Source organism: Fopius arisanus, unplaced genomic scaffold (genome assembly GCF_000806365.1).
Source record: "Fopius arisanus strain USDA-PBARC FA_bdor unplaced genomic scaffold, ASM80636v1 scaffold00001, whole genome shotgun sequence".
NCBI classification, from domain to species: Eukaryota; Metazoa; Arthropoda; class Insecta; order Hymenoptera; family Braconidae; genus Fopius; species Fopius arisanus.
The window spans coordinates 3,385,615-3,397,846 of record NW_011887740.1 but is presented as its reverse complement, the minus strand read 5'-3'; the positions used below and the strand labels follow the sequence as shown (position 1 = coordinate 3,397,846).

Below are 12,232 nucleotides of genomic sequence, written 5' to 3'. Positions count from 1 at the left end.
CAGCGAGATAGTATCGATTCCAGTGACACCAGGATGATATTCCTACCATCAGATTTTTTGGCTCATGAATGTCACTCTTCTAAATTCAAACGAAAACCAAAAGACCAGACATTCCCACGCATTATTCACCGCAACGTCAAAATTATACGGTAGAAAAAAAATCATTTAACTTGGCTATCACCGGAATATTTAGGAATAACAGTAAATAAATGATTTTTTTATTCCAGTATTGACACAACATGAAAAATTGTTGCAACATTGCATTCGATATTCAAAAATAAGATGTATCCAGTGAAGAATATATTTCCAGAAATTTCCCCTTAAAATTTGGGAATTTTTTAGAACAGTAAAAGGTGAAATTTGGCATTAAATTTTTATTCGATTATTGCAGGAAAATTCATAGAAGTGATTTTTTTTTATTGATTGACGGCATAGAATTAATTGATTTTTTTCCGACGGTATATTTGTTAATTTAAAATGTTCTGTAAAAATGACCGCTTCCTCGGTGTCCCTTTATTTTAGTCAATGTGCGTCAATTGGAGATCACATGGGACCGATAAATTTGCGTCAATAATAAAATGAAAGGATAGAGGAAATAAAAATGTAACCCTTGAACCGAATCAGAGTCCACGCAGACGGCCAGTGGCTCGACGACATCAACTTCCGGTCAGAGGGGTGTTGCGACGGTGCGACGGGTGTCTTATTAGCATAAAATCGTAAATACAAAGAGTCTGTCCGTTAGTTCGTCGTGTAATCAGAACATTTGCATCCGAGACGGTACGTGGTATACGACCGCCCTCCATTAAATATCACCATAAAATTCAGGAAACAAATAAAGAAAGAGACAAACTATTCTGCTCTGAAGATTTTGAATTGCCTCATTTGAAAATTCTGCCGGTTGAAGAGGGACCTTGGACATATCGATTTGATCGAACCGATTGCTATATTCTGATTCGTATATTCTACCTGATCCACTGAGACAAATTTGTAATAAAATTTATACCCATGGTGCAGTAAAAATGACAATTTTTATGGTAAATATTGTCATTTTTACGGTTTTTTTTTACTACAACGTCCGGGAAAATTTCAATATTCATTTTATCTGTGTAAAACGCTAAATGAATACAAAATAAAACGACAAGACTATTCCACAACTAAAATGCCTTAATACTTTGCTAACTTTAATGCGAAAAAAAATTCGTAAGAACGCAGTGAAAATTTCAGTGAAAATATAATTATTTTCCAGTAGTGGTAAAAGTGATTATTAACCGCAAATTGATAAAATACAAATCGATGAAGTGGGGTAACAAAAGAAGAGATTATTTTGAATAGTAGTGATACGGGTTTCACACACACGCGGTTAAATCAAGCAGACGTTAGCCACGATGGGGTAGGGGATTGAAGGGTGGCTGAAGGGTGGCTGAAGGGTGGTGACGGTGTGGGTGTGGAGGGTACGACGCAACGTCGGGTGCGCATGAGAACGTTGTGACGACATTGAATGTATACAGCGGTTGTCACACACTGAGCGAGAAAGAGTGAAGGGGCATATGAGGGGGAGTAGGTGGTGGTGGGTGGAGAGGGGTGTGGGAAGAGGGGGTTGGAATATTGCGAACAGTGAGGGGTAAAATTTAGAAAGGAGAAAGAGAGGAGAAAATGAATGCGAGGAGTGGGGAAACAACTTGTTGCGCACGGATGGTGCGCCACTGACGCGATTCTCTCCGTCGATTCGACGACAAAAATAGCCGAGTCGTCGCGACGCAACAGATATCACTCTTTTACTTCGCTGACGACTCACCATCCAATTTCATACCAATTTTCCAAATGTCAATTTTTTTTCCCCTTCGAGCAAACTGAATTAAACCAATTACATTGGAGGCTAATCTGCCTCATGTCGCTCCATCATGAAAGGGTGGAAGGTTGAATAATGTTATTTACTCGCGATCGGTGGCTTATGGAGAAATTTAGGCCTTTCGGATTGACAGGGTAATGGCGCACCATGGAATTAGATAATTGAGACAATTTGGTTGGAAAATTGTTGGAGTCACTTGAAACCCGGAGTTCAGTCGGAAATCTCAGACTTGATGTGATTATCATTTAGATTGTTAACGATTCTTGATTGAAATATTCAGCAGACTTTCTTTTCAGGGAATTGCGCAATAGACTGGTGGAAATATTTAAAGAATATCAGGTAATTTTATGAAATTTTTATAGAATTTTCCTCTCAATGTTGTTTCAAGGAAAACATCGCTTATTTCAAGGAACCCATGTCCCTGTTTTTTGTCCGTAGAAACGATAAACCACGATTTTGACCTCGTTTCACTTAAAAAAAATGGAAACCTCTGTTTCTTGCGACAGAGGATTTTGTTCATCATTTATTGCCTTTAGCTGCGGAATTGCGCGATTTACGAGTTCATGACGGGTAATTAATCCGCATTAATTAATCCATAAATTAAAGTGAAAATTATCCTAGATTAACTAATCACACAACATAATAAACGACACGGGATGAACTCTTCACCGAATAAAATTTTCATTACTAGCGCTGGAATTTTTCCCCGGCTGTCAACTTCCGCCCTTTTTCAAGATAATACTAGAATTTCTAATGATTTCTCTGCCTCTCGTTTCCTACGTGAACTCCAGCATTTATAATATATAACCGCCACTTTTGGAGTGTATTTTCGAGATGATTATCATTTAAATATATTTTTTTCGAAAAATTGTTGAAATAGTGGATAAATTAGAGAAGACCAAACTAATGAAATAATAAATTTAAATCAACTCACTTGAATCTGATGGCCGGGATTGGAGATATGTAGTTGCTGTGCCTGATTGATCTGCAATGTGGAAGTGCCAGGTCCGGATGGTGGTCTAGGTGGTGTAGAGCTTGTAAAAGGTCCCTGAGCTGAGCCAGGCTGATTAGGCCCACCGCCCTGTCCTGCCCTCGGTGGCAAAGGATATCCAGGACTTCCATGATTGGGCACAGATCCAGGACTCCCATAAGGCGAGTACTGCTGCTTGTATCCCCCAGTGGGTCCAAGCATACTTGGCTTGCCACCAGCTTGCTGAGGCCTCTTCATATCCAAATTGAACTGATTCTGTGCAGCGAACATTTCACTAGTGGTCTGACTCGAAAAACTTGGATTGCTATTGCTCTTGTGATAAGACGGTGCACTCTGAGCATTTTGGTTCTGATTATTTGGTCCACTGTTGCCAGGACTCCCAAGGTAAGCCTCAGCATTAGCCCCAAATTGGGGGAATTCAGCGTAAGGAGATCTCGACGCTGGACCCCTGGCAGCAGCTGCTGCAGGATTGTAATTACCAAGAACGAGTTGATTCTTGTGCTGATGCTGTTCAGCCATCTGCTTGAGCGTCTGCGCCGCAGGGCTCATCTCCGATTTGAAATCAAGGCCTGAATATGAGAGACGGGCAGGCGAATACTGCGCTCCCAATCCCGGGCTTGAGTTTGATCTGATAATTCCATTATTTGTACCATTACTCGTGGCATTACCATGCTGATGACTATCCTTGTCATCCTCAATCTTAATCTGTCCATTATTAATGGGACCCGATGTGTTACTACCAACGATATTGCCAGCATTGGTATTACCACCGGAGCCCAGTAAATCACTGCTCTTGTCATCGAAGTCAAAGTCTTTCATGAAATCCGGATTGATATCCGATATCTCAGAGATGAGATCTTTGAATGCATCGGATGGAAATATCTCATCACCGGTGTCGTCACCGATAAAGTCCGAGAAGCCTGGGAAACCCACTCCATTGGCTGCTGCGTCTTTCTCAACAGCAGCTGCACACTGCTCTAGATCAACGAAGTCATTATCAGGCTCTTGCTTGCACTCCACTAAATTACCAATGTCCACACAACCTATTCCTCCGCCACCACTACCACCACCACCAGGACCGTTATTCTGACTTCTCGATGATGCTGTTGTATTGTCCATTCCTGGTTTTGGGGATGATGACGAGTTGACCAGGTCGCTCTTCACTGAGGCATTTGTCAGGGCTTTGACAGTGACATTCGTTGAGATCTGCTGAGCTTGGGAATTAGCTGCTGACGTTGTGAATTCCAATTGCTGTACAATCTCAACTTGGAACTTGGTGAGGCCCTCGTTATTGGCATTTCCCGAGCCACCGGAGCCACCACCGTTAGAACCATTTCCACCCACTTGGGGACCTGTCTGCGAGGTCCCGTTGCCCGTTTGATGGTGACTGCCACCGTGATGGGGACCAGCCCCTGCTTGGGCCTGTTGGTGCTGGTGCTGGCCCTGCGTACATTGGACCTTCACCGGAGGCTCCCCAAAACCATCACCACCACCGCCACCTGCTGGCTCCAAATCCTCCGCTGTCCTCTTCAGGAATTTTTGCTGCTGAAACAGATAATAATGGATGACTATAGTTCGATGAATTTTTAAGGATTCTCTTCAGGTTTTGCAGGAAAGTTTTTCTAGCCTAGCATTGAACATAGAAATTTCTGCAATGCCCATTAATCCCCAGGATTAATATTAGTATTTAATATTTTCAAGTCATCCCTAATTAAATTCGAGTGAAATTCCTGGTTCTCCATGGTATCAATATGGTAATCTTTCTTTTAATTTTTTAAACCATCGTCACCATAAATATTAAAGTTTACTCTTGTACAATCCCTATTTGGCTTTCAGTCTGCTGTTATAGTACTCGATTTTCCCAGAAATATTTAATGTCAGCGACAGTTCCATCGTAGTGGTAAATATTGCAGTTGTAACTGTCGCGTACATGTGTCGATTGTTGGTAATAAAAAGAAGGAAGGGATTTACGCAATATTAGACGGGCAAAAGCGTATTTACATCACGTCGATCCGGATCGTGTCACGTACATGGTTTTGCGCTTTGGGTTTTGCGCATGTACTCATCTGTTATATACAAGGTGGCTTTTTAACGTCACCAAGAGCACATATACCTCGTGTATATTATACCACTGAGACGTCTCCAGGGGGTTAATCATATGCATCTGATCCGTCGAGGCTATTTCTATCTCCCTCGAATCAAGAATCAATTCTCAAATACTCATTCTACTTCATCTAAGCAATCCTCATTACTGTAATTATTTTCTATTCTCGTTAATGAAACTGAAGTTTCGATTGATAATCGCAACACGACTGTTTATGCACGGGTACAAAGTTTGTTCGGTGCTATAGTCCCTTCAAAATGCTAATTTGTCATAATTAAAATAACAAATTCGAGGCATTAAGTCACACTACAATCACGTGATACGTTGATGTATCTGTGAATTTTTTTGCAACATCATAATATCTCCCAACCGACGTAATGTTGAAAAATTTTTGACTGAAGGAATTTCTCAATTTAAACTTCATTGACAGAGAGAAAAAATTCCTTAATAGAAAGACATTTGTTAATATTCCACGAGTGTTAATTGAAATTCGGAGAAATTGGATGAATTTTTTCTTTCATTTATGAATTTTCAATGAATAAAAATTTGAAATTTTCTAACAGCGTCTCTGACAAATGCTTTAATCTCTCGATGACCTGAATGGTTGTCTAATGGTCGGATAATTTGACACTTAAAGTTGATTGTAAAAACCTCTTGTCCATTGTCACAACGCGTGCCACCTATGTTGTAAGAAAAAAGAGAAGAAAGCAAAATGGTTATGCAATATCGTTTCACGCGCTCGTCGTTGTTACTCGACAAATTGCATATTTATAAGCAGTTGAACCATGCGGCGACATTTTTTTTTATCGTTGCTTTTTTTAATGCCGCCATAGCTTCTCGGCTGATTTCAAGGATATGCATTGCTTTTCCAAGATATCCAGAGCGCGATGTCTTTGGAGACCTGAATAGCTGCACGTGAAGTTGCTTTTTTTTTTTTGTTGAAAACTCATTAAAAGTGAGACATCATGAGAAAAAATCAAGTTATACTCAAACTTGAGGTAGAATGACAGGCGAGAATTTTTCACCGTGTAGCCAAGGATTATTTAAATTTATGAAAAATAACTGATTTAATCGACGAATCGTGTGACAATACCATGGGCTACCCTTGAACTTCAGTACCCGGAAAGTTTTTTTTTCGAAAGAGGAATTGACTGTTGCAAGGTGGTTATCCACAATAGAAAATCCGAGGCCTCAAAACCGTTCAACAAAGTCAATGCTAATTTACATGGAAATAATGTACATACATCTGTCGATGGTAAAGCAAGATTGAGACTGTGATTTCCATTCGAAGGAGATCAGAGGACTCGAGGAGATTGGTGAACATCCGTCGACTTATGAATTCCAGTGGACTATACATTCAGTGGCGCAGAGGTGATATTGCAATGAGTGGAGGGGGATTTATCCGAGGCCAGTCTTCATGCAAAATATTTCAGCACCTTGGCACGACTCCCATCGGACGTCGAATTGACTATTGAACAAACAAGTCTGACTATATCTGGGCCTTCGTGCTAACTCCCTTCAACTCTTTTCCAGCACTCACTCCTCCGTCGAGGGCATAATCTCCACTCATCCTCTATCCCTTATCATAAAATTAGATGGCGGCGTGAAGCTGTTTTACATCCTATCGAAATTGCTTGGGTGGTGATATCCTATTGTGATTGGTTCTGAGTTGCGGCAAGTCAACTGTGGGAGACTGCGCCTTATTTTCACACTTTGAACTTCATTTTAGTCGAAATACCGTCTGATTTCAAAATTTATTGGAATTTATAATTGTGGAACAACTCGAAGGAAAAAAAAAATTAATTGAATTTTCAATAGGTGTAGGAATATTAAACACCAAAATACACTGAACCTTCGACCTCAATTTTCCGAATTTCGATGAATTTTCAGGGAAATTCAATTGTCATTAAATTTTCTCGACAATACTCGAATCATCGGTATGAACATTCAATGCGTTAATTTTTCAATACCCAATAATCCCCCAAATTTAATTTTCTACCCGTTTTCTCGTCGCGTTGTCATTATCATCGCTTGTTAACTTCAATTTTGCACAAAAACAAATTCAACTGAACTGATATAAATAATATTCCTAAAAACCTTTAAAACCGATTCAATCCATTAATTTCTTTGCGTCAATTTGAATTTTCAAATAATAATTCCTGTCAACTGGAGAAACTCGTGAAGAAACCGGTGCCCTGACATTTGGCGCTGTGAATTAATCAGTCACAGTTATATTGCTGAGCGAAAAAAATGGGGAAAACGAAATGATAAAGCCAGGGATGAGCAACAAGAGTGGATTTGTAATATAAAAACACGAGATGGATGGATTTCACGGGTGCGTAATTGTCTCGAAGGGGTTTCCGAAGGCCAATAGGGAGTACCCAAGGGCTTATGCAAGTCGGTGACGAAGGGTTAAGAGTAGAGGTATAACGAGTGAAGTGGGGTCGGAGAAGACAGGCACAGGCCTCGACTTCCGTGACACGGTGGAGAGTACTGGCAAAATATCGATTGCCAGGGTAAAGAGGGGCTAACGGGAGGGCTCGGGTAAGCGAGACAGAGTACAATGTTCCAGCGTCCTCTCTCATCCTCAAGTTGCTCTCTCCTGCTTGCATATCCATTTCCATCATATTACTTGAGTAAGAGTGTGTGCAACCCCTAGTGAAGAGCTAGAGAGCCCCTGCTACCGCGACATCAGCTGAAAAGCTTTTGCAATGAGTATGAAGTAGTGTCCTGTCTCGCACAAGCCTACATTATGTTTCCACCCCTCCCCAACGTGTAAAGCAACCCCTTACTACCACCTCAACTGGTTACCATCAGCGTAAAGTTTTCTCAGAGAGGAGAACTTACAGGCAAGTTGTCTTTGACTCCTACATTCAAAGAGCCCTCCGTTGGTTGGCGCTCAGGATACCGGCTTTAACCCTCGTACCCAACCTTATGAAAGCTCAGGCGCTTCTGTTATACCCTCCCTCTGGCGTCTGTCTCCCCCTGACACCCACCGGCGCCCCCGTCATCCCCCTACCACTACCTCGGCACCCCCCACGCCCCCGACGCCGCCGGAACAAACTTGACGCGCGCGCCTTTCTAACATTACGCGGCGCCCGACTTGCCGAATCGATTTCACGGAGGCATCCCGACACATAATCTTACCCGATGGGTTCATATCATTTTACGATCGATAAAACTCATCATGGGTAATCAGCGCTGGTGAGAATTTTTCGGGAGGAGGGGGCGGTGTTCCTTATCTGGAGGGGATATTCCGGTTGGCTCTCAGAGGCAACGTCAACTTTTCGTCGTGGATATGGAGATGATACATTTTTTTTTAATTTTCGTCTCAATTATCGAACCCGTCCTAGGGAGAAATTGGCTTAAAAAATTAGCCTGCAGATAGTAGTCGTGTGGTAATGTACGCGTTGCAAGTAAATGAAGGCGTTAAATTTTGCAGGTTAAAAAGTAACGAGTGCGAAGCATGAGTTACGACCGGGCGCGGAACACAATAAAAAATTATAGTTGGAAAACCGTATGGGTGATACAGAATAACATCAAATTTGGTAATGTTATTGGTTGAAATTTTCAGAGAAGGGATAATCAGATAAAATTGGAAATTCATGATAGCTAACCTGAATATTATTGTTCTATGAGAATTTAATCAGGCTAGGAAATTTTTGGCTAATTGTTCAAGAAATTTTCCGAGTTCTAGCTAAAACTTGAATCTCCCAAGTCTGGACTCCACTTTTAAGAGAAGCACTACATTCTTAATATTTTTTCATCTTGGAGAATTAAATAATTTTAATTTACATTTTCGAGGTAGTCAATCATCAAAGTTTTAATTATAGCTTCAATTACCCTTTAAACTCAGCATGAAGATTCAATGTCACATCTAGTTAAATTTTCAATAGATGAGATTTTGAAATCAATAGCTTCGTTTTATCAGTGAATTTCTCAATACTAAATCAAAATTTACCAACGATTTCTCGTGAATTTAATTTCCGACTGTCATTCCCTACCACTGAAAACCATGGAGTCCCCCTTTCACTGTTCTCAATTCACAGTTTCAGTTCTCAGAAAAGTAACAATAACTTCGATTGAAGACTAAAGAAACTACAAAATTACACTAAAATTTAATTCCAAACTTTTGCCTCGAATTTTTAATACCGAAATGTTGTACGCCTCCAGTCAGACAACAAAATTGCAGTCAAAAAATTTCAACTGAGTTTATTTCAGACCTGGGGATGAGCAAAGTAGAACAAACTTGACTCAATTCCCGTCAACTTTTTCCGAAAGTTCTCCGACTCCAGAACAGCCAGTATAATCTACTCCTATATCTATTGAAAATTCTCCAATGCGCCAACAGGGCATCAAGAAAAATTCAGCCTGCAAGTACAATTGCTATCTACGGCTTCCTAAAACGCCGGATCGATATAAAATTACCTCTAACTAGTCATACGCTGAGTATTTACGAGTTCCGATAACAAATTCCCGACGTCAATTGAAAAAAAAAAAAGGAAAACAAAAAAAAACAAAGTAAATATCCGTATCATCCCGATAACGGAGTGCGCGTCTTGCACGAGAGCCGACAGCCGTAACCGTCTGAGACGTTGAGACAAGAAATAAAAAGCCCGGCGAGTCAAATAAACGTAGGACGATGAGTAACGACACACGACCACCGATGGCCCTTCCAGATTCGCTGGCTTGTCTCACTATTCCATATACCCTCAAACAACCACAAGCGCGCGCAAGTACCCACACATACCTAAACATACACCACCTTCAACCCTCCGGCCTTTCTATCGATCCGTGGCGAGAGGTTTTACACGCCCTCCCCAAGCTCGCCACCTCGACGATGAGAAATCCTCACCAAGTATAAGAGGCAGAGGTGACTCCGCGCCAACTTCTCGTGCAAATTCCTCCCTCCTCCCTCCACCCTCTTCCTTCCACCCACCGCCACCCTTCGTCCGAAGAACCAGGATAAAGAAAATCTCAAGGAGAATAACAAGTTGCAAAGAAGGGTAGCACTCCCACCACCACCACCTCCAGATGAAAGAAAACAAACATCTTGATGACAATAATCACGTCATCTGAATAATCCTAAAGTCAATTACTGATACATCCCTGTTATAATTAACAATATCCTCTCCAGCCGGACGAAATGAGTACTTGAGTACTTGAGTCTCCGTGACTAGTGATTAGTGCAACGGAATCCAGTGGGTCTAGTGGCCCGCAAATAGTGGGTCTAGTCTCACAAACGAGAGGTATAGCTCTGGTTATCGCCGTTGGCCGGTTAGAATTCCGTTAGACGAACGTCGCTGATCCATTGTCGTGCGGTACTCGTGTGCATCGCACTCAATTCAAAAGCAATGCCCTCCCTAAGCCCGATGCTATGTTTTACAGGTACTAGTCTGTGTCCCGCTCGCTTGGCAACGCATTTTCCACCGCCAAACAACTACAGATATTTAAACCCGAAGTTATCGAGTGCACGTCGACAAATTCGACCACCCGGTACATTCACACTATCCAATCATCAATTCCACATCCCCACTTGGTTTTCAAGCAACTCGGCAATATTACACCGGCATATAGTACACCGCGCCAATTATAAACGTACCATCATTCCAATTGGTTAAGTCGGACAGAAATATGCCACTTCAGGGTATAAATCTCGGTGTTACACTCCGTGGGCCCATTGATGATCACAATCTGCTGGTTATCCCTCGACTTTTCCACGTTCAATTCCACTTTTAAATTCTTATCAATTTAATTTCTTCAATCACAGTCACTCGTTCGCACTCCACTGATATACGTAAAGTTATATTTTTTTTCTTCCTCTCCTTCAGACAACAGTCATTGGAATTCAACAGACTTGTTTTTGCTCCTCGATTATTTAATGTCGGTGTTATTTATCTTTTTGTTCGGTTTGAATTGAGACTTTATGCACTGGGGGCCTTATTGTATGGTGATTGTGTCCCCAAAAGATTTTCCAAGTGGAACACGCGCGCGACACGGGACACCAGGAGGCACGGGGTAGCGAACCCGATCCTCCACCCGAGATCCCGTCACGCACTCCTCCCGTCGACCTTTGACCCCCCCTTCTCAATATTTCGTCCTCCACCCCAACTTTACTTTACTTTAGAAATCACGAATTATTATTTTCTTTTTTTACCGGGGATCTGTCGTTTTTATTCAGAAGACTCTCGGGCTGGTGAACGGGGTTGATGGCACTGGGGTTAACGCGTTGGATGGCGCCTCGTGTGGAGGATCGCCAGTCGGTTGATAGTCCACTCGAGCATCGGTGAACTGTGTGTTGTCAACTGGTGCGTTTGACATTCCACTCGAGCGCGCAGTATCACACGATTCTCGCACCGCGTCAATATTTTCACATGCCAACTTGACTCCACGAGTGTCCCATTCAACTTCTCCACACACTCTATCCACAGTTATTTTCCACACACCGAAAAATAGAGGATGAAAAAAATCAAGCCCCAAACATGCACAGCCAATTTTCTATATTTGCCGTGTCAACTCGAAAGAGGAAGAAAAAAAAATATTCACTAATGCACACTTTTTTATCACCAAAGAACCACTGGAAAATATGTCCAAGTAACACGCGACAAACTACCCGTCAATTTTCCTCTCGTAAATCGTCAACAGGTGGTTCAAGCGTCGTTCGTCCCTCCCAACTGCTTATATTCTCGCAGTGGCCATCATATCACACAATTCGCCTCGACTCCTAATCACATTAACGTTTCCACACGATAAGAGGACCTCACTGGGTTATGCCGTATCAATGCCCCATTCATTTGTCATCAGTGTTCACAAGAGAAATCGCACAGGCCTTTAAATACGCTTAAGTCCTTGCTCCCTTTCGCACGTGTTTCTCTCTCCGGGTAACACGACTATTTCTGTCGCTGTAGCGAAAATCTCACTTGGCTTGTTTTCACGATCATACTTGGTATCTAACTGGCTGAGACGAATTATGTGCGTGTGGCTTTGCCCTCCCTCCCACCCACCATTACTCCTCCCTCCACTTCTGATTTCTCGATTTGCTGTTTACATTCTCATGTTTTGAATAAAATGACGAGTGTCTCTCGTCCCAATTGGTGACTCGTGATATTCGTTTCCACCGTAAATTCTTGAAAAAACTTTGGCTCCTTTTTAATGAACAGTCATTGGCAATAAAATTAATTCCAATGAATGAGTTAATTGATGATTTGTCTGATTGGTGGATAATGCAGAGGGACAATGGGCCGAGTAGAGGTGATACGACAGAAATGGAGGACAAACAGTGTGTGAG

The 12,232-nt window shown here is 41.8% G+C and overlaps 1 protein-coding gene across 2 annotated transcripts in view; it reads right to left on the bottom strand.

Annotated features, from left to right (window-relative positions):
- The window catches only part of mam (mastermind), a 52,385-nt gene that overhangs the window by 16,629 nt on the left and 23,524 nt on the right, over positions 1-12,232 (bottom strand). Inside the window, exons 1-2 of one of the 2 annotated variants that reach the window (XM_011298902.1) lie at positions 10,547-11,917; positions 2,784-4,385 (exon numbers count right to left, since the gene is read on the bottom strand). In XM_011298902.1, the coding sequence (XP_011297204.1) occupies positions 2,784-4,385; positions 10,547-10,552 (1,608 nt within the window). In that variant the 5' untranslated portion in view covers positions 10,553-11,917. Of the gene's footprint in view, positions 1-2,783; positions 4,386-10,546; positions 11,918-12,232 lie in introns of those variants that run through there. The other variant, XM_011298892.1, reaches the window with a different exon arrangement.